At 40.3% G+C, this 18887-nt stretch overlaps 1 protein-coding gene across 1 annotated transcript; it reads left to right on the forward strand.

Moving 5' to 3' along the window:
* Positions 1–405: 405 nt before the first annotated feature.
* Positions 406–16228, forward strand: sec14l7 (SEC14-like lipid binding 7). The gene is made up of 12 exons (XM_062412421.1): positions 406–525; positions 1545–1620; positions 6164–6207; positions 7107–7169; positions 7535–7723; positions 7882–7977; positions 8064–8124; positions 8237–8320; positions 12925–13031; positions 13127–13266; positions 14100–14269; positions 14449–16228. The coding sequence occupies exons 1-12, from the start codon at positions 472–474 to the stop codon at positions 14580–14582; spliced, it is 1218 nt and encodes a 405-aa protein (XP_062268405.1). The 5' UTR covers positions 406–471; the 3' UTR covers positions 14583–16228.
* The last annotated feature ends 2659 nt before the right edge of the window (positions 16229–18887 follow it).

The following is an 18887-nucleotide window of genomic DNA, read 5'->3' on the forward strand; positions in this document are numbered from 1 at the left end:
TAATATATTTCTTATGTAACACCCCTATCAATCCCCCTATTAAGCATTTATGTTAATTGAAACCCCATTAAAAATAATCTAGCAGCCTCCAGTTATCGATGTTCACAGGAGTGACAGTTGCCTACAAATATATAAGCACTTAATAATGTAATATAATATAATATAATATAAATATAACATAATAATGTGAACATCAATTATGAAATGTTAGTGTGCTGCTTATAGGGAGAAGTGTCCTCTTGTTTCTTCTGACACTGGTTATCTCTGACAACCAGGAGGAGACTTGGGAAGACTTTGTCTGTGTCACAACCCTAGGCCTTTAGCTGAAGGTAAATGTTTGTGTTTGTGTGTGTGTGTGTGTGTGGGGGGGGGGGGGGGGGGGGCGGGGTATTTACTCCTCTACCTCCATTTCCCTCCACTGCAGCTCTTTCACAGACTCAGCCTCTGTCAGAGCAACGCTTCAGCTGAAACATGAGTGGACGAGTTGGAGACCTGAGCCCGAGACAGGCTGAAATCTTAACAGAGGTAAAATATTGATCATCAATATCATAGTCAATATCCAGGAGGACTGAGTGTGCAGCTGTGATGTGTGAGATTGGTTTAACTTTGGGCTCTACTGGTTGCTTGTGTTTTGTTATCACTTATAATGTGACCGTTGTGTGTCCTTTGTAACATTGCGTTAAGTTTGCGTTTCCGTGACTCGTATCCATAGTGCTGTAGTTTGCAGGTACATGCACTTCAGTTGAGTATAATTATGTTTTATACGACTTGATATTGTTGCTCAAGATCTTTCAGATGGAATTTTCCTCCAATTAACTATATTTAAGAATCTCCATTTAAAAAAAGACCAGGATTATAAAATAAAACACAGTAAGTAGATGACAGACATTAAGATCAAGGATGCAACCAGAACTTCTTAAACTCGAATAGAAGTGGAGATTAGAAAAATAATGTAGAATATAATTCACTCTGTATTGCATTCACATCACTTCGTCAGGTTAAGAGAGATATTCTGATAAAACCCAGACTCATTTTTTGTAAATTAGCTTCATACAAAGTTGTAAATGATATACAACATGTTAATACATGAGCTTTAGAGCTTCTGGTGGCTTTTGTTGCTTTTGGAAAGAACCAGGCTAACAGGTTCCCTCGGTTTCCAGTCTTTATGCTAAACTAATCTAATAGAAATTTTCATTTTGTTGTCATGTTATTGGATCACCTCTCAAATATTTTTAATTTGTTTCCGCTGAAATGCAATAACTATCTGGTACACGCTACAGCGTCGTAGATATTTGTATAAATTCTTCAATACTGCAATAGTATTGTTATTGTGAACTCTTCTGGCCTTGATAATCTGAAATGCTGAAAATCCAATATCGTGACAGTACTTAAGTATAAATCTTCTTATGTTACACTCTGTGAAAAGACAAATATTTCCCAAAATGTAGAGCCTTTCCTTGTCACTATCCCTGGTTAGATTTATAAATCAAAGTGAAAACATCCAAAGATTAAACTTTCAATTCCTTCTGATTCATTCCCTCCAGTTTCGTGGGAGGATCCAGGACATCCTCCCCAACCTGCCTGCACAGCACGACCACTACCTCCTCCGCTGGCTCAGAGGTGAGGCCTACAGACCCCCAGGAAACACACACACACACACACACACACACACACACACACACACACACACACACATCCAAATACAATGACATTTAAAAAATATCTATATATATATATATATATTTAGTAGCACTTATATGGCACTTACATGTCTCACTTTGTAGTTTGGCTCCCTTGAAGCAAATTGTACTGACTTGATTCTTGTTGTTCTGGGTTTGTACCATCATGGTTGAATGCACATATTGTGAGACGCTTTGTATAAAATCGCAGCTAAATGAAATGATTGAGTCCTTACAGTATTAGTTACATAATCTCCTTTGAGCTTTTGTCTTGTTTTGATATAACAGCTCTTTTACTTATACACATAAGGATGTAGATTATAACTAGTACTAAGTAGAGTGCATACCTCTTTCAAGACCCGAGGCACCAGATTTTGGATCTGCTCCACGTTGCACACACTTTTAATCAAGACCCACAAATTATTCTCTGAGAAATCATTAGACGTTGGAAAATAGAAGATCCTATAATATTAAAGACAGTGGAAATAAGTTCAGCCCTTTGATCCAGGTTTGCACCAACATGTAACAGGTTGTTTGCGAATCAATAGCACATCCTTCCAACAAGTTTCATGGAAATCCGTAGTTATTGTGTAATCTTCCTAAAGGACAATCCAATAAACAAATGGACAGTGGTGAATACACAGAAATAAAAGATATATGATAGTTTTTAAATGTTTCGCTTAGCCAGTATTTTCAAAACTTTAATTGTAAAGATTATTTCTAATGCAACTAAAAATAGTATTATAGTATAATAGTATAAGTATTGCAAATATACCACTTATGCTTCTGCTGCATGAAGTTTTAAAGCAAATATGTATATTTGACAACTATAGTGACTTCTCAGAATAAGATTTTACAATTTCAAACATTTGAATACTTTATTTATAATTAATAAAATAAAACACAACAGAAATTACCGTGCTTTTCAAACTTGAGAAACTTGAGTTGATGGGCGGGAACCCGACAGTCGACTTACCCCTGAGACAAACCAAAGAAAGGCTGCGTATTATATGTCACTATTCAAAATTGTTTAGATGCCACGGGGGGGGGGGGGGGGGGGTAAGGCCTCAGGCTCACCCTGAATCCCATCATGTTCATAAACACATACACACACAAACCTGTTCCAATGTGCCTCAGCCTTTTCACCCTCTAGCCCTTAGAACAAGTTGAGGATCATGTACTTGTGTTTGTCACGATTTCGCCAGTTGTTTGTCTACACGTGCGACCTTTTACCAATAAGGAATGTTTCCTCTATGAGGCAACATTAGATGATTCAACCTATTTTTACTGTATAGATGCCAAAAAGGGTGGAAACAACTTGTCTGTACAATTGAATTGGTGGAAAATATCTCATGCAGTACATGAACCTCAAACTAAAACTAAAGCCATATTATCTCAGATCAGACATCATTATCAGAAATGAACTGCTCGCGTCTTTGTTGTCCTGGCCAGTTCACTCCAGGTCTGACGAAGCTTACTTGAAATGTCAGTCAGGGTTTCATTTGCATCAGTGTGAGAGGGGCTGGGCCTGTTTGTGAGCTATCTATAACCAGTGTGAGGGAGTCAGGGTGTTCTAACAGCTTGTTTAAGAGCAAGTGGGGTGTTATAGGTGAGCGAAGTATGCTGTTTCTCACTGAACGAGTCCTTTGAGCCGTAAGTGGTATTCAGTATTTGAGCTACTTGATATTGATATACACCTGAAGAAAAAACAATTTTGCAAATTTGCTAAGGTAATGTTTTAGTGGAGTTATGCATATTGGAGGAGTTTAAAAGTCTTATGGCCTGGGGTATGAAACTGTCTCTGAGCCTGGTGGTGCGGGCCCGGATGCTGCAGTACCATCGGCCAGACGGCAGCAGTTTATGGCCAGGCAGAATATCTATATTTAGATTTTTTTTTTTTATTAAAAATGTTAAAAAAAAGGATATTCTATTTTGCATTATTTTATTAATTTTTTTTTTTCTTGTAAATATTCTGAGTGTGGTGGGAATTTGTATTTAATTCCCTGGTGAGGAAATAAACCATCAGACTCAGTGAGATCTCAAAGTATTTCATTAATGGTCAAGAAACATTTTACAGAGAATGGATTTGAACACAGACAGAGTTACTGAGCAAACACTTGGCCAAGCGGGACAGAATCCTCAACACCACTGCAGGTATCAAGATTCTGACAAAGACCAGTTGAGATGTGCCAGCTTTTATGCACAGCTCAAGGGTTCACGTCATCCTTTGATATCATGCAGGCAGGACATGTCCAGTGGTCAGACTTTGTCAGTAAAGGGGTAGATGTCCCCCTCTCTCCTGAGTGTATAGACATTGGGCAAAACATAAAATACTTACAAGGGCATTTAGGCTCAAAGTAACTAACATTTCATGATATCAGGCAGATGCAAACATTAAGTGGAATTTATATAATGATGTTTCCTCAGGTCCATCCAACTGAACTTTGAGCATAGCTGTCAGGACAGGAGGATCAGTTACAATTCAACGAGGACAGTTAGATTCAATAATTTCCATGACACTGAGCATTGCTATAAGAGAGCCTGTGACCCAAGCATTTCATTGCCAGCGACTGCTTAATGTTATTGTTGTGCATTTGACAATAAACTCTTGAAACTTGAAACTCCCCCTACCAATACAGATACAGTCAGGTCTTATCTCATGCGACCATTACTTGGTTCCGGGCTAGAAGCAGCTGCAGCTATTCTCATATGCTATCCTTGGCGTAAACTCATTAACTCTACTTCAAGCTGAATTAGGTCAGATTCACTTCACAGGACTCTAGTCTAATTTGCTAAAACACACAAAAGAGTCCCCCCTGTTTTTTGTTGTTTCACTGTTTGGGGCATCTTGCCCTGGTTGGAGACTATTTTTTATTGAGTGGACCCCCCTGCTAGCCTCTCTCAGTAAGCAATAAATTAATTATCGTCACTGGTTTTGATCTTGGTGTATTGACAAAATAGGAATTCATACCCATGTCCACATCAGTTTGGCAGCTCCTCTAAATGTTTAGCCGAGATGAAGGCAGACGTCATGATACTGAATCAAACCAACATATACGTTTATTCTTACAAATACACCAGGACACATGGGTTTTGATTTTATTCCTGTTCTGTCACAAACAACTTGCGCATAACAAAATAAAAACACAAATATTTCACACGCAAACGTCAACATATATGAGATGATATCAAATACAACAGGCGAATGGATAAAAACACACAAAAAGCTTGAACGGTTCTCAAGCCAAGACCTTACATCTTAATTCAATCAAGCTGCAGCAAATTTCACACACTTGTTGGCATCAGTCCCCTTACTTGCTTGAGTTTTTTTTCCATCAAGATCTGAGAAATCAATGAAATGTCATTGTAAATTGCACTGTTAAAGAAAGTAATAAATAACATTCATGTATCTGTCCCCTGATCCAGAGTGGCAACAGTATGTAATGGTTCTCTCTGACCCATATCACATCCTTCCGCCGGGGTTTGTGTTTAATCTTTTCCTTGTTTTATTGTCTAAAAACAAACAAACCAACAGGAAGGAGTGGGATAAAAACACAAGCTGACAACGGAGGAAGTAATGACAATTTCTGTGCACCTGTGATCCCAAACATGAGAGAAACATACAGTAGACCGCTGTTGTGAGGTGTAGATTTGAACTCCTGTAAATAATACGAACAGTACACAATTCTCCCCTTTGATAAAACCATTGACAGATAGTTGGTGATGCCAGTTTGCTCACAATACAGTGGCAGCATATAAACTCTCTTACGGGAGCTTCTAAATGTGCAGATTTTCTAACATTCTAAAACCTTCTGTGATAGTTCCAGTACTCTTCAGAACGATTTTATGGATATGCTTGTCATTTCCATATCTTTTTGTTTTACTTTTTCTAGACAAATCAGTTGAGAGAATAATCAGCAAATTCATTTATACCTTATAAACCTTTTTAATGACAATCGCCATTATTCTAATAAAATATGTGCAATATCATCTTGTTGTGTTCAGTCTTTGAGCAGGTTTGTTGTTCTTAACAAAGAGCTTAACAATAAAACAGCATTTTGCATCAGAGTGTGATCCACGACCACCGCTGCAGAGCTGATCTATAGGCTCCAACAGGACATGGCATCTGTTGACTGTCCTGGGATGCTTGGATCGATCGGGGTCCCCGTCACTCAGGATCAATATTTACATTGACTGATAACCTTGACGTGTCCTCGCTCGACAGAGAACAGGCTGATCGTTTGAGCGATGTCTAACAGCCATGCTCAGTGCTGCAGTGCCACAGCTTTTACATACAGTGGATCATTTGTCTTTGTGCTTCTCATAGATATCTGACCTCAGGTAACGCTAGTTGACACATCTTATAAGATGAGAAATGCAGCACATTTCACATCCTCATTATGTCAATAACTTGTCTTTAAAGTGTTCATTAACACCAACTCTAGCCTAATCGGATGTCTAATAAAGATGTTTTTCTTTTCCAGCCCGTAGCTTCAATGTTGTGAAAGCTGAAGCCATGATCAGAAAGGTGAGCGCCTTGTTCAGTCTCCTGCTGTTTGAGTGATGACTCATGAGCAGAAGGTTTAAAGCCCTTGTACTGTCCTTGCGTATTTACTATTTTATACTGCTTCTCCTTCCACTGCTCCACTTTTTAAAGGGGAAATTAGGACGTACACAAAAAAAGACTTTGCTAATCTTATGATACGGTTAAAGATTAAACCTGCGTTTACCAACCTCTTAGACTTGTGATAGTAAAAGCCTGTATCTAGTTTACTCTGTTTCTTGTCAAGGACACAGTTCAAAGGGGTCAAATTGTCCTCTGTCAAAAAAGTAAGGATACGAGGAAAGTTCAAAAGCACATTTTTGTGGCAGAACATTTTTTTTTTTTACTTCTGTCGTCATTCATTAATCATCTCATGACTTTTCAGCTTCTGTTCAGACTTTTTATGAACAGATATGTGATCACAAGCTGATCACAACTTTTGTTGAAATATGTCCTGGATGTGTCTCTAGTGTCTACTTTTGATTGGATCTCACCTCCCTGCGCTTTATGCAAATTCACATGTATTTACCCAGATATGGACACTTTTACCATGTCTGTGTAAATGTGTAAAATATTTTCAGTTCATTATGAAGCTGTAGTAGGTCAGAGGATGTCAGCTGAGGAGGCGATCCTTCAACGTGCCCTTCAATTCAAGCGATAGTGGCCACATGAGTGATCGGATCTCAAATGTGTAACGTGTAACCAAAACATTTCCTCAAAAAACAATCGATAAAGCAGGAAAATGAAACTGAATCAATTTCAATATTGATCCACAACATGTGTGTAGAATGTGGTTGTTTGAAGATCACAAGGCTGGGAGCTCAGCATGTGTGAATACTGCCTATAACTGCTACCTCTCTTTCTGTGTGTATGTCTGTCTGCAGCATGTGGTGTTCAGGAGGCAGATGAAAGCAGACACCATCATCTCTGACTGGAAGCCTCCAGAGGTGAACATAACGACACATGTTGACACACACACACACACACACACACACACACACACACACACACACACACATAGACACACTTAATCTAGGACTAACATACTTACTACTTGTCTAAACCATAACCTAACCTGAAAACATGTCTTCACTGTAAAATGTAATGATTGACTTTACAGGGACTAGCTTTTAGTTCTCATAAGGGAGTGTTAACAGATTTAGGCTCAGACAACATGAGTAAAACCTGGACTATCTAAGTAACCTTTTTTTGAATGGGTTAAATGAGACAGTTGTTGCAAATGTTCTGAAGAGTGGTGTCGAGCGCTCTGCAGTTTGGTGTCGACTCACGATCTCAGTCTTATTCTCGTCAGGTTATTGAGAAGTATGAGTCCGGAGGAATGTGTGGTTACGACAGAGAGGGGAGCCCCATCTGGTACGATGTGATTGGTCCTCTGGATCCTAAAGGGCTGCTGCAGTCAGCCACCAAACAGGACATCCTGAAGACCAAGATCAGACACACGGAGATGCTGCGACAGGAGTGTCAGAGGCAGTCGGAGAAGGTCAGGACCAAAACATCTGACTCCCTTGTCTCTTCCTCCCCTCTCTGCTGTCGTTCTGTCCCTTCATTTTGTATCTCCTTGTGGCTCCTCCTCTCCATCCCTTCCTTCTCCCCCATCTCTAAATATTTCTTCAACTTATCCATCTCTCTCTTCCCCAGTTGGGGAGGAACATTGAAGCCATCACTCTGATCCACGACTGTGAAGGCCTGGGACTGAAACACATATGGAAACCTGCTATTGAGACCTATGGAGAGGTTTGTCCGGCACTAACACTGATGTTCCGTCTCTCTATCCGTGTTTAACTGCTGCAGCATCTCGCCGCTCTCTCCCTCCCCTGCAGATTCTCACCATGTTTGAGGAGAACTACCCAGAGGGGCTGAAGAGGGTGTTTCTTATCAAAGGTACCTCAGCTCCTCTGTGGCTTTATGCCTTACAGTGCTTGTCTGCCCTGATTTCAGACTAGTTTTAGTGTAACCCTGTTAATTCTCCCTTGGTGTTCTGCTTTTGCTGCAGCTCCTACACTGTTTCCCATGGCCTACAACCTGATCAAGCACTTCCTCTCTGAGGAAACACGACACAAGATCGTCGTTTTAGGAAGTGAGTCAACTTTTGCCTCTTGTCTTTTTAACCCAGGGTGCAGAGAGTCCTGCCGCACAATGGCGCTCAAATGCTAATTTAAGTACGATAACATGCTCACAACGATAACTTAAGCAGGCAGAGCAAAACACATCCAGTTAATTTATTTGGCCCTGTCATTATTATTATAATTTTGTTGTTGTTATTCTATATTTCACATTTAACAAGAAGTAATATCTCATAAACTGACCAGACTCTTTCTCAATTAAGTGTTGTGGTATAAAAATAGTGTATGTGTGAGGGCAAGAGTTTAAAAAACATGTTCACACTTTTTCAGGTTTTCATCGAACAATATTGATGAACACAAGGAGTCTTTGTAATTGTTCGTTGTGTCCTCACTGGTAGCATTGACATCAATAGTGATTGTGAGTTTGTGTGTGTGTGTGTGATGAGTATAATATCCATAGACCTTGAACCTGATTTGTTTCCTGACTTCTCTTGCTGTGACTCAGCAGAAAACAGAAAGAACACTGTGAGGGGAAACACTAAGGGGACATTTATTTTTTGCTAAAACAACAAACTCTGGGGCTCAGACTGCTGGAGCCTCCTATAGACATTGAGAATAGCTTCCTATCATCAATCAATCAAATTTTATTTGTATAGCCCATATTCACAAATTACAATTCATCTCATAGGGCTTTAACAGGGTGTGACATCCTCTGTCCTTAACCCTCAGCAAGAGTAAGGAAAAACTACAAAAAACCCTTTTAACAGGGTAAAAATATGTAGAAACCTCAGAGAGAGCCACATGTGAGGGATCCCTCTCCCAGGACGGACAGAAGTGCAATAGATGCCACGTGCAGGAGAACATCATCAATAATCAAAGTCTCTAGCAGCATTGATGAAGCACAGTCCATGCTCAGCAACCATCTAGACCACGATCCACCATCCAGACCAGACGCCACTTCAGTCCTCAGTCACCGTCCACCGCCGCCCACCAGGAGGACCCATCACAAGCCACCACTGCGGTCCTGGTCCACCGCCCGTGCCCAATGCCAACGCGACACAGGGTCCGCCACCAGCACCACGATCAGCCCACATGACTCAGAATCCGCCACACTGGATCCAACACCGCGACCCCCGGTGCGCGATCCACAAACCGTAATCCATGGTGCGGCCACAGAGGCCCTGGATCTGCGGGTGATAAAGCAAAGGGATTCCGGGGAAGGGGGATAGGGATGGAGAAGAGGAAGGAGAAGCTGGAAAGAGAAGCTCCGTGTGTCATGTGTCATAAAATAGAACAAGTAACGTTCTGGCGCACTAATTAGCTCTAACTATAAGCTTTATCAAAAAGGAAGGTTTTGAGCCTACTTTTAAACGAACAGATGGTGACTGCCTCCCGAACTGAAAGTGGTAGATTATTCCACAGCCGAGGGGCTTGATGGCTAAAAGCTCTGGCTCCTACTCTACTTTTAGAGAATTTAGGGACGACAAGTAGGCTTGAATTCTGGGAGCGGAGTGCTCTAGTGGGTTTATAAGGTATTAACAGCTCTTTAAGGTATAAAGGCGCTATATTATTAAGGGCCTTGAAGGTGAGGAGGAGAATTTTAAATTCTATTCTAGATTTAACTGGAAGCCAGTGTAGCGATGCTAATATTGGAGAAATGTGCTCTCTTCTCTTTGTTCTCGTCAGGACACGTGCTGCAGCATTTTGGACAAGCTGTAGAGTCTTTAACGACTTCCTGCTGGAGCCTGATAATAATGAATTACAATAGTCCAGTCTCGATGTAACAAAGGCGTGGACTAGTTTTTCTGCATCTTTTTGTGAAAGGACATGTCTAATTTTTGAAATATTACGCAAGTGGAAAAAAGCGGTCCTAGAAATTTGTTTTAAGTGACTATTAAAGGATAAATCAGGATCGAAGATCACTCCCAAGTTCCTGACTGTTTCATTGGAAGCAAGGGCAATGTCGTCTAGCGCAGCTATATCATTAGATAATGCATCTCTAAGGTGTTTGGGGCCAAGTATTATAACCTCTGTTTTGTCTGAGTTTAATAAGAGAAAATTGCGGGTCATCCAGGTTTTTATGTCCTTGAGACATGTTCGAAGTTTAGTTAATTGATTACTTTGTTCAGGTTTTATTGACAAATATAACTGGGTGTCATCCGCATAGCAGTGGAAATTTACCGAGTGTGTCCTGATAATGTTTCCTAGTGGAAGCATATATAATGAGAATAAAATTGGGCCGAGCACAGAGCCCTGTGGAACACCATGATTAACTTTGGTGCGCACAGATGACTCATCATTAATTTGCACAAATTGGGAGCGATCAGAAAAATACGATTTAAACCAGTTAAGGGCGGTTCCATTAATGTTAATTAACTGTTTTAGTCTTTGTAATAAAATTTGATGGTCAATTGTGTCGAATGCTGCACTGAGATCTAACAGAACGAGGACAGACACAAGTCCCTGATCTGAGGCTATTAAAAGGTCATTAGTGACTTTTGCCAAGGCTGTCTCTGTACTGTGATTGGCTCTAAACCCCGATTGAAAGTCTTCATATATATTATTTTCCTGGAGAAACTCACACAGCTGATTGGCTACCACTTTTTCTAAGATTTTAGAAATGAAGGAGAGGTTAGATATTGGTCTGTAATTGGCTAAAACCTCTGGGTCTAGGGTGGGTTTTTTGAGTAGGGGTTTGATGACAGCTATTTTAAAAGACTGTGGTACATAACCTGATGATAATGACAGATTGATAATGTTAAGTAACGAACTATCAATTAGGGGCAGAATGTCTTTAAGTAAGTTGGTAGGAATGGGATCTAAGATACAGGTTGTTGGTTTAGAACCTGAGATTAATTTGGTAAACTGATCACGGGTGATCAGAGAGAAGCTGTCTAAGTAATGGGTAGGATTCTCAGCCGTTTCTGAGATCTCTGTTGTTGGGAGGGTATTAGTGCCAATTGAGGGCAGGAGATGGTTGATTTTATTTCTAATAGTTTGAATTTTATCATTAAAAAAGGTCATAAAGATATTGCTATTTAGGGATGGAGGAATACTGGGTTCGGTGGAGGTGTGACTCTCTGTCAGCCTGGCTACAGTGCAGAAGAGAAACCTGGGGTTATTTTTATTCTCTTCTATTAGTTTTGAATAGTAGGCGGCTCTTACTTTGTGGAGAGCCTTTTTATATTCTTTAACACTATTCTTCCAGTCTATGAGGTTTTCAACATTGTTGCTGGAGCGCCACTTCCTTTCTAGTTTTCTTGATAATTGTTTTAACTCATTTGTCTGGGAATTATACCACGGAGCTAATTTACTATGTTTGACATTTTTCTTTTTTAGAGGCGCTATTGAGTCTAATGTTAATCGTAATGAGTCTGCAGAGCTATCGACGAGGTGGTCGATCTCAATGGAGCTCAGGGTTTTAAAGAATTTGTTGTTTATATCTACTGCTAATACGGGTTTAAATGTAATTGGGATTATTTCCTTAAATTTAGCTACAGCACTATCAGGTAGACATCTACAAAATGAATTTTTTATTAGTGGCATATATTCAGTTATTGAAAAATCAAAGGTTATTAAATTATGGTCTGATAGAACTGGATTGCGCGGAAGTACTGTTAAATTTTCAATTGCGACACCGTACGATAATACAAGGTCAAGTGTGTGGTTACCACAATGAGTAGGTTTGTGCACACACTGACTGAAACCAATAGAGTCTAGTATTGAAATAAATGCTACGCTAAGGCAATCTTTATTATTATCAACATGAATATTAAAGTCACCAACAATAATAATTTTATCGGTCTTTAGGACTAAGTTTGATAAAAACTCAGGGAATTCCTTTAAAAATTCAGTATAAGCCCTGGGAGCACGGTAAACTATGGCAAATATGATTGGCTGTTGGTGGTTCCTGGATTGGCGTGGAAGACTAAGAACCAGACATTCAAATGACTTGTAGCTGAGTTTAGGTTTAGGATTAATTGATAGACTGGAGTTAAAAATAGCAGCAACTCCACCTCCTCGCCCAATTTCTCTAGGAACCTGTGAATTGATATGACTGGGGGGAGTAGATTCATTTAGACTGACATAATCATCAGGATGCAGCCACGTCTCAGTGAGGGACAATAAATCTATGTTGTAATCAGAGACTATTTCATTAACTAAAAGAGCCTTTTTTTCCAGTGATCTAATGTTTAAAAGACCACATTTAAAAGTCTGGGTTTCCTGTATTGTTTCAGAGGTTGTTTTAATTTGTATTAAATTTTTGTGTGGAGTTCTCGCTCTATTATTGTTTAATTTCAATAATTTAATCGGACGGTGAACAGACACAATCTCTATGGGGTTTTGTGACTGATCCAGAGGGAGCGCAGAGAAGTGTTTAGCACTGCAGCCTTCCTACACACAATTGTCACTTCAGGGACAGCTCTCTTTGCATCATTTACTGTCGTGACCTTCACATAAAACTCAGTGGTAGTGCCGAGGACCACATGGGAACCAGGAATGTCTCAAACTAACTTCAAGGCAAAAAGGGATTTTTCAGCCTGCAAAAAACAGTAACTCTGACCTTGCCAAACGAGCTGGTCAATCAAATCAACATGCTGCCTTGGTCTGTCCATAGGTAACTGGCAAGAAGTTTTACGTAAACACATTGACCCAAAGCAGCTTCCTGTGGTGTACGGGGGAACCCTGACTGATCCCGACGGAGACCCCAGCTGCAGAACCATGGTGAGAGCAAAGAGAAAGCACTGACCGGGAGCGTTCCTGTCTTTGACCGATGTGGTGATCGGGTGAGGATGTTTTGTGTTTTTTTGCGGTTGCAGATCAAGTACGGCGGTACAGTGCCCAGGTCGTACTATGTTCAGGACTCAGTGAAGGTTCAGTATGACAATAGCGTGACCATCAGCCGCGGCTCCATCTTCCAGCTGGACTGTGATGTCACTGCACCCAGCAGCGTCCTGAGGTACAAAGCTCACTGATCTTGTTTTTTACAGTACGCTCCAAACCAAACAGAGCAAGACCCGAACACATTAAACCCTAATGTGCTCTTAGGAGCCTTCTTTAGCAGTGCAGACATGTAAATGATGTTTAACCAGCTTGTTTAATCACTGTTTTCCATACATTTTGCCTGTCATTCTAATTACTAATAAATAGATTTATTGCTGCGATAAGGCAAAACATTGTTAAACACAGCCTAAGCAGACATAAATGTAAATGAAAATAAGTCATGTCACAGCAAATTGCAACATTGAAAAAGGTCGGCCACACTTTTTTTTTGATAGTCATATTATTTGAAGAATATTCCAAAAACTGTCTATAGATTGATTTGACCAAAACAGTGATTTTGACTTTTTATTTCAAAATAATGTTTTTGAACAATATTTTGAAAAACAATTGCAAATTTTCTTCCTCACTTTTTGAAACTGATCCTGAATTATTGTACACCAGCCCTTTAGCCGTCTGGAGGTTAAGGGCTTAGAGACACAAAATCAGTAGTGAGTCTTTAACTTCAGTAGATTGTGTAAAACTGTTCGAATTAATATTAAGTGTTCAGCTTAGAACTATTAAATCTGTCAAACTTGGAATTTGTAATCAGGTAAAACCCAGGACTTGAGTTTCTTTAAAAAAAAAAAAAATTAGTTTGTATTAGTTACAATGCGAATGTGAAGTTTGATTTTTATGCCGTTCTTATGGCCATCCTAAAAATGTGTCACAGAGGAAGATTTGAAAAACACAGGAGAGGGTTGTGATAATTTGGTCAATGAAACTCCGGCCCCCCCCCCCACTCGTTTTCAGGTGTCAGTTTGCCAGTGATGGAGCAGATATCGGGTTCGGAGTCTACCGACGGACCAAAGACGGCGGCGGTCAGAAAGTAGCTGAGATGCTGCAGGTGCTGCCCAGTGAACGCTACAATGCCCATCTGGTCCCTGAAGACAGCTGGCTCACCTGCCCTGAGCCTGGAGTCTGTGAGTCACCTCGATAAACTAATCTACTGTATATCAGTGTAGTTACAGGAATAGGTTTACGGATTACTGGATTACTTTTTCAGTTGAACTCTTGTAAAATACTTGATAAAGGCATTTCTCCCAAATTAACAGCCATCTGTGGATTAACCGCTGTAAATTCTGGTTTTCACTTTATGCAGACGTGCTGTGCTTTGATAACAGCTACAGCTTCCTTCAGTCTAAGAAGGTGAGCTACAAAGTCGAGGTTCTTCCTCCTCCTCTGGACGGACAGATGCAGAATCCTTGCAGCAGGGGAGACGGGAGGCTGCAGTGATCAAGCCTCGGGATGGATTAACCTTTTTCGGGTCACCTGGACAAAAAAAGACCGTTGGACTAGTAACCTCTCCATTCCCTCCCTCTGTTCACTTAGTATGTATACATTTGTAATTAGTGATTAATGTTAACTTGATTTAAGAGTTTCTGAACAGCAGATCAGTGGGTGGATTTCACTTGTAACCCCACACTTATTTTGAATACATGGCGTTTGTATTTTAACCATGTTGGAAAAAGAAGATGCTGCTCTCTTTGAGTCTTAGTGAAATAGCAGTGAAAATCTATAACCGGTCAAATGTTCAGTGGTGAAAACTGACTTCAACAAGCTCTGTCGAGTTAGTTTCATATCTATTCGGGTTCTGAATTAATGAAAGCCATTGTTTTCTATCTCTGCAGTCTTTAATTATGCAGACGTGCACTTGTAAAAGATGAATAGACATAAACCAGCGCTTTCCAGGAGAAATGGACCTGGGGAAATAACTTTTCTATAACATCCCCCACCCCCCGATTATACAAACCAGGCATCTTCTTTACAGGAAGTCACTTAAAGGGACTATAGGTACGATTTTGCTGCCGCTATAGCCAATATTAGCATCAATGAATAGCTGTTTACTGACTGGTCAATCACAGCAATCTGAGCTCACCATCAAACTAAATCAATAACTCACGTTTTAATTTTGCTTCTATGACTTCTGTGTGTCACAACGTTTTATAACCTCTTGTCTTGTAAACACAACAATACCTGGAGTTCTTGTCAAGTGACCGTCACCACCACAGTCTCCAAGAAGGCAACTGTAAACTGGTTGTTAGAGGGTATGTGTGAACAGAGTGAGTGACGTCACGGTGCACTGACCACAGCGAGGTGAGAAATCACAACACAGGAGATTGGCCTTAACAAAAGGTTTCAGCTTTTTTTATGTTGCCTTTTAAACACACACTCATATCAGGACATGTAAATATAAGCTCAGCTGAAGTTTTTTACACATTAGTATTCGGTTTACCCTTTTAAAAACAAATGCACTTCAATCACATCTTACAATCCACTGACATTTGTCTCTCATAACGCTAACAACCACTGGGATCACAAAATGTATCACTACTCTTTAAAGGAGCATCCTGAGTATGCATATATCCAGATGCCATCAAAATAAAAGAACCACACATCCTAAAAGAATATTGATTTTCTACCTTGCATCATAGGGTGAGTCATAGATTTTGCCCTTTGCTTCAGGCTTTGATTTTTTTTTTTTATTATTCCAGCAATGCAATAGAAAACAAATGTTTTTTACAGGTAAATATACAGAATGTTGCAGATGTCCGTCTAATTTACTTTTTAATTTACAGTCTAATTCTGTGTTGTTTAATTTGAAACACTTGTCTGAAATGGACAAATGAAGTGTAAATACATCATCATCTTTGAGAGCTGTTGTGTTGCCTGTGTAGAGTGAACATTTTGAAAAAAGTGAGGACAGTACTGAGAAATGTGTGCTGTAAAACAACCTATGATCATGTTATCACAAAGCGGTTTGTTTATTTGCTTTGAAGGGATCAAGATTCAAAGATTTTGAAAGACCTTGATTCCTCCAGCATTCCAACCCAGAAAGTGTTTATTAAAGAAGGATGAATACTGTGTTGTTCCAGACACTCGACTGAAGTGTTTGTGTTTGAATTGTGTGTTTAAAATAAGCAAAACCGCTAACTAGGACAACACACACACACACACACAGACACACACACACATATTACATGCGTGTACTATGCTGACAGTAATGTGTTGAAATTAAGATCTTAGTGCTCAGTACAAAATAAGCATGTGAAACAAATGAATGAGATTTTGAGGATGAAGTGCGCCACAGGACGATGTGCGCCACACGATGATGTGCGCCGTAGGGCGATGTGCGCCGTATGATGATGTGCGCCACACGATGATGTGCGGTGATGATGATATGAGCTGCAGGATGATGTGCGGTGATGATGTGCTCCGGATGATATGCGCCGCAGGACGAAGTGCGCCAGAATGATGTGCCCCGAAAGATGAAGTGCGCCACAGGACAATGTGCTCCGTAAGATGATGGGCGCCGTAGGACAATATGCACCGATGTGCGCCCCAGGATGATGTGCGCTGCATGATGAAATGCGCTGCAAGATGATGTGCGCTGCAGGATGCTGCAAGATGATGTGCGCTGCACGATGATGTGAGGTGATGATGTGCCAGGATGATGTGTGCGCTGTTAGGATTTCAAATTCTAGCTGGTATTTGGGTCTGACTGAAACTATTTGCAACTAAAGAGGGGGGGGGGAAGCATGATCAGTTTGAACTATATATAAGGCCTTTATTTAAATGATTTATAAATAACCCTTGCTGCATATTGTTAATAATGAATCTTATAATTGTTCTGAATTCTAACTTTTAGTATTAAACCATTATTCCCTTAGACTCATCCAAATATATTTCAAGCAGCGGTCTGATAAGTTCTGGAGGTCGGACAGAGTGACTTTGTTGACATTGTTTTGTCTAGTTGTTTTGGTTTCGAGGATCCTAATGTTTACATCAACAGGACATTGTTTGAATATAGCAGGAACATCATATTCCTTTCTCCAATGGCCTACATGGCACCAGAGGTGTCAAGGCCTTTCATGAAGAGAACATTTTGCTTAGCAACTATCAGAGTAGTAGAAGCGTCACAGAGAGCGGCTTCTTGTCACTTCCTGGATTTCTGTGCCAAGAGGCGTGGACATGCCTGTGCACCAACAAGGGAGAACCAAATTGATTTGCGGTGACTCCCCTTCAATCTTTCATAACCAATCATATTATATCTACTGTTATAACTATATCAAACCCCTTTTGTTCAGGGCTATTATTAACTACCTATTGCTAACTTAATTAGCCTAGGCTGTGATAATTGTCCATAGCTATGTTGTTCAACTTTCATTGCATCTCAATAAATACTCATATTGGACCAGTCCGGCTCTTCTCTTATTTAGGATAAACCAACACGCCTGACAATTTGGTGGCCCCGACGTGATCCTAAGAGAAGTTTTGACGGACGTGATCCTGAGAAGGAATCTTTTGACCAGAAAGACCGCAGACCTCGAGGTCTAGGCTGCTCCGATCGATCCTCCGCATTCTCACAAGAGCTCTAAATCACAAGGTAGGCAGAAACCTGTTAAAGCAAATTCTGTATTAGTTAGATAGTCATTGTTATAGGTGTGAGAGTGCGGTGGAGAGATGGGAGGTAAGATATAAATAAGTTCTGTGTTTTTTTGAGATGCACTGAAATGAGATAAAGACATGAAATGAGATAAAGACATGAAATGAGATAAAGACATGAAATGATATGGGATAAAGAAATGAAATAAGATAGAGACATGAAATGAAATGGGATAAAGAAATGAAATAAGATGGAGACATGAAATGAAATGTGATAAAGAAATGAGATGGATGAGATAGAGAAACCAAGAGAAGGATTTGAGGTTTTTTTTCAGCTTGGCGCAAAAGATTTCCAAATTTGACGATTCAAACAATTGTTTGCAAATACAACAAACTGCAACCTGAATTAGTCAGGGGGTTTTGGAGGAAGCGGTTTTTGCCTGCACCGGCGAGTGAGGGACCAAACTGCCAAATACCCTGTTGTTGAATCAGGTCCTAATAGATAGAGGATTCAGGAACCACGATTGCAGTGGGATCTGGAGACGGAGTGGTGTTCTGACGGGGACAGTTGCTTAATGGTCCAGAAACCCTGTTGAATCGATCCTGAAGCAATGATAATAAGGGTCTGCGAAAATATTGTGTACTGGAAAGTCAGCGCTGTTATGACGAGACCAGACGCTTCACTGCAACCAGTCACAAAGCTTTGGAGCGGCCCTTGAATTCGGAATATAACGGCTGTGAAAATATTGTATTCTGACCGTGGCATCAGTTTCGACGGAGCTTAACAACCCAGAGTGCAACTTTGAATCAAGTGCCTAAGATTAGTTAACGGGACTCAGGTAATAATATGATATCTCTGCATCTAGCACCTGTGCTGACGAGGCAGGAGCTTGACTAGCAGACTTTACCGTTATTCTGAGTCTAGCATAAAAATGGGGTAAGACGCCAAGCTGCTATTAATATTATTGTGAGCTCACCTGAATTGTACAAGTTTTGTAAAATCTATGGTGATTCAGCACAGTGGCTGATCACCGTAGGAAGCTGTCTGCTGTTTTGTTTTTGTCTCCGTGGAGCTGCTGTTGCTGCAGTCGCCACGGTAACGCTTCCATATGTACATACATATATGCAATGTCCGTTTTGGCTTATGTGGTTTAT

This window comes from Platichthys flesus, chromosome 19, assembly GCF_949316205.1.
Source record: "Platichthys flesus chromosome 19, fPlaFle2.1, whole genome shotgun sequence".
In the NCBI taxonomy this organism is placed as follows: Eukaryota; Metazoa; Chordata; class Actinopteri; order Pleuronectiformes; family Pleuronectidae; genus Platichthys; species Platichthys flesus.

Coding starts and splice junctions, on each gene's coding strand:
- sec14l7 (XM_062412421.1), top strand. CDS start 472: ATGAGTGGACGAGTTGGAGACCTGAGCCCGAGACAGGCTGAAATCTTA. Junction 1,621..6,163: donor CCTCCTCCGCTGGCTCAGAG/GTGAGGCCTACA, acceptor TTTCTTTTCCAG/CCCGTAGCTTCAATGTTGTG. Junction 7,170..7,534: donor CTGACTGGAAGCCTCCAGAG/GTGAACATAACG, acceptor TATTCTCGTCAG/GTTATTGAGAAGTATGAGTC.